Genomic DNA, 2,322 nt, shown 5'->3' on the forward strand with positions numbered 1-2,322 from the left:
TAACAATAATATGTCATAATAATTTAAAATCTCAGGGCTTCAGTTAAGAAATGCCATTTGTTAAATGCATGTGAGAGCCCCCCTTCCAGGCAGAAAAGGCTTTATTTCATTCTAGAAGGTCTTTGTCAAGCACATGCACTGGAAGCAAGTGATATAGTAATCCAACTCTTTTCTTTCTGTTGACTTGGGACAGGCATCACAGACTGTCAGCGGAAAGGGCAGAGTTTACAGTGTGATGAAGAGGGCCAGTATAGACCTTCCCAGCAAGATCCCATCACTAAGAAATCATTCTGTGTTGACAATCTTGGAATGACAATGGGCTGGACAGAAACAGATGACCTGCTTACAGATTCTCAATGCCTAGGTAGGCATAAAAAATAATTGCACGTGCTTGATCCCATGCTGGTGGCACTTCATTACATAAAGACTGAAGTTGAACAGGAGATAGGTCTGTGAAGCTACAGGAATTCACTTTCCAGTAATGCTTAACCTTTCCTCACATCACATTCTTCCTTGCTACATTGAAGAAAGGATTTGCTGAAAAGAGAGGTTGATAATGCACTCTTGGAAATAGGTTGATGTGCACTCTTGGGTAATTTGACACTTTTTTTTCTGTGTTCCAGCTTTGTTCTCAGTGGAGTCATTGCAGTATATGGTAAGGACTAGCAAGAAGGGTACATAGAGGTGGGCTCCGTAATATAAGAAATACTCATAGAGATGACCAGAAACTACTGTGATTAACAAATGAATCTATGGTCACTGCTTAGCAACATATTTTGTGCTTGCATTGTGTAGTACCTTAGTCTGTAAGTAGCTCAGTGTAGGGTGGGGATCTCGACTCCAGCGTGAATAAGCTTTTAACCTGTAATGATCTAACCTGTGATGATAAACAGCACGAAATTAAAAAATAATAATATTTTAAAAAGCTCATTGCAACTGATGGTTAAGTGCCTGGACACTAATTTACTGCTGCAGCAGCCAGAGCAGTGGAACAGGAATCTTGTACATGAATGAAGGAAAACAGATGGGTAGGAGACAATCCATTAAAAAATCTGCAAACAGGATGGGGAAAAAGAAGGTTTACAACAAGCTAATTGCAGCATATGCAAGCAGATTTCAATAACTACAGGAAATCAACCATCAAACCAACCAGAACATGCTTGCAGTGAGTTGGGAAAGCTTCTACCTCCCCCTCATCCGAAGCTGTTGTTTAACCCTGTAATTTAGTGTGGGTAGGGCTTCATTATGTCATCAGAATACAATGGGGATCTCTGCTTAAAAAGTGGCAGTGCGGCATCATTGACCATCGATTGGGCAATGTATTTTGCGAGAGGTCTTGCATGCAATGTCAGACTATGATGAGTGAAGGAACTGACAGGACAATCTACGGAGATGGAGTTGTGTGCGTGGAGGCTTTATGGTCACAGGATAAGCTATACAAGGGACTTGAACAGGAAATATTGGCCTCCCTCTTGTTGGTGTTTGGGGCATTTCTCTTTACCCAGAAAGGCTGATTTTTTTTTTTAAATGTGCAAGCTTTGCACATACTTAGACAGGGATCTAGTTGTTGCTATTGGGGATCTTCAAATTCCAGCCAGGAGGGGTCAGTAACCCATATGAAGAACAGTCCCCATACAACACCACTACAAGAAATCTCTCTGTTTTCATTTCAAAGTCTTGACATTTCAAAATAGAAATAAATCCTTAAAAATGTCAAGATAATTTTCACATAAACAGTTCAACAGAACTGTATGAAATTTCAACAGTATTTTAAATGTTAAGGAAATTTTTGAAGTAAAGAAAAAAAGAAAAAATACATATAGCATTACTTATTTTTCCCTCCCTCACCAGTTTTTCTAACTATACCAGCATGTGTTGTTACAACAGAAGCTGTGCAAATCACAGATACTCAGAAGTTGGTACCCAAATCCTTCTCCAAAAGCACTGATTCTTTTCATTTGAATGAGCAATAATCTGTTGTTATCAAGACAGGACCTGTAACACACAGTTCAGTACTGGAGTTATGTTTTCATTCAGTGTCATTCAGTCACTGAACAACTTCTTTAAAAGCAGGGTTTTTTGAATACTCTTGGACCAAAATATCTTTTTGAGCAGAACAAATTTTCCTTTTTTTTAACGTTTCTAGGAAAAAAATTAAGTACATTTATTTGAAAAATTTGGGAAGGAGATTGTAAGTTTAAAATATTTTACTTTTCCTTTCTTAGGCAGGGAAAGAAAATGGAGAACTCTCCTTAAGAGTTCAAATTAAAACTTGAAAATGTAACTGGATAAAAAAGTTCATTTAATTTTTAACCTCTGCGT

General features: G+C 38.0%; 1 protein-coding gene across 1 annotated transcript in view; it reads left to right on the forward strand.

Moving 5' to 3' along the window:
* Positions 1 to 2,322, forward strand: part of TG (thyroglobulin) — a 257,089-nt gene that overhangs the window by 90,712 nt on the left and 164,055 nt on the right. The window contains exon 22 of the mRNA XM_019519642.1: positions 194 to 364. Coding sequence (XP_019375187.1) covers positions 194 to 364 — 171 coding nt within the window. The remainder of the gene's footprint in view (positions 1 to 193; positions 365 to 2,322) is intronic.

The sequence above is a fragment of the Gavialis gangeticus genome, unplaced genomic scaffold (assembly GCF_001723915.1).
Source record: "Gavialis gangeticus isolate Ggan-Ray unplaced genomic scaffold, GavGan_comp1, whole genome shotgun sequence".
In the NCBI taxonomy this organism is placed as follows: domain Eukaryota; kingdom Metazoa; phylum Chordata; order Crocodylia; family Gavialidae; genus Gavialis; species Gavialis gangeticus.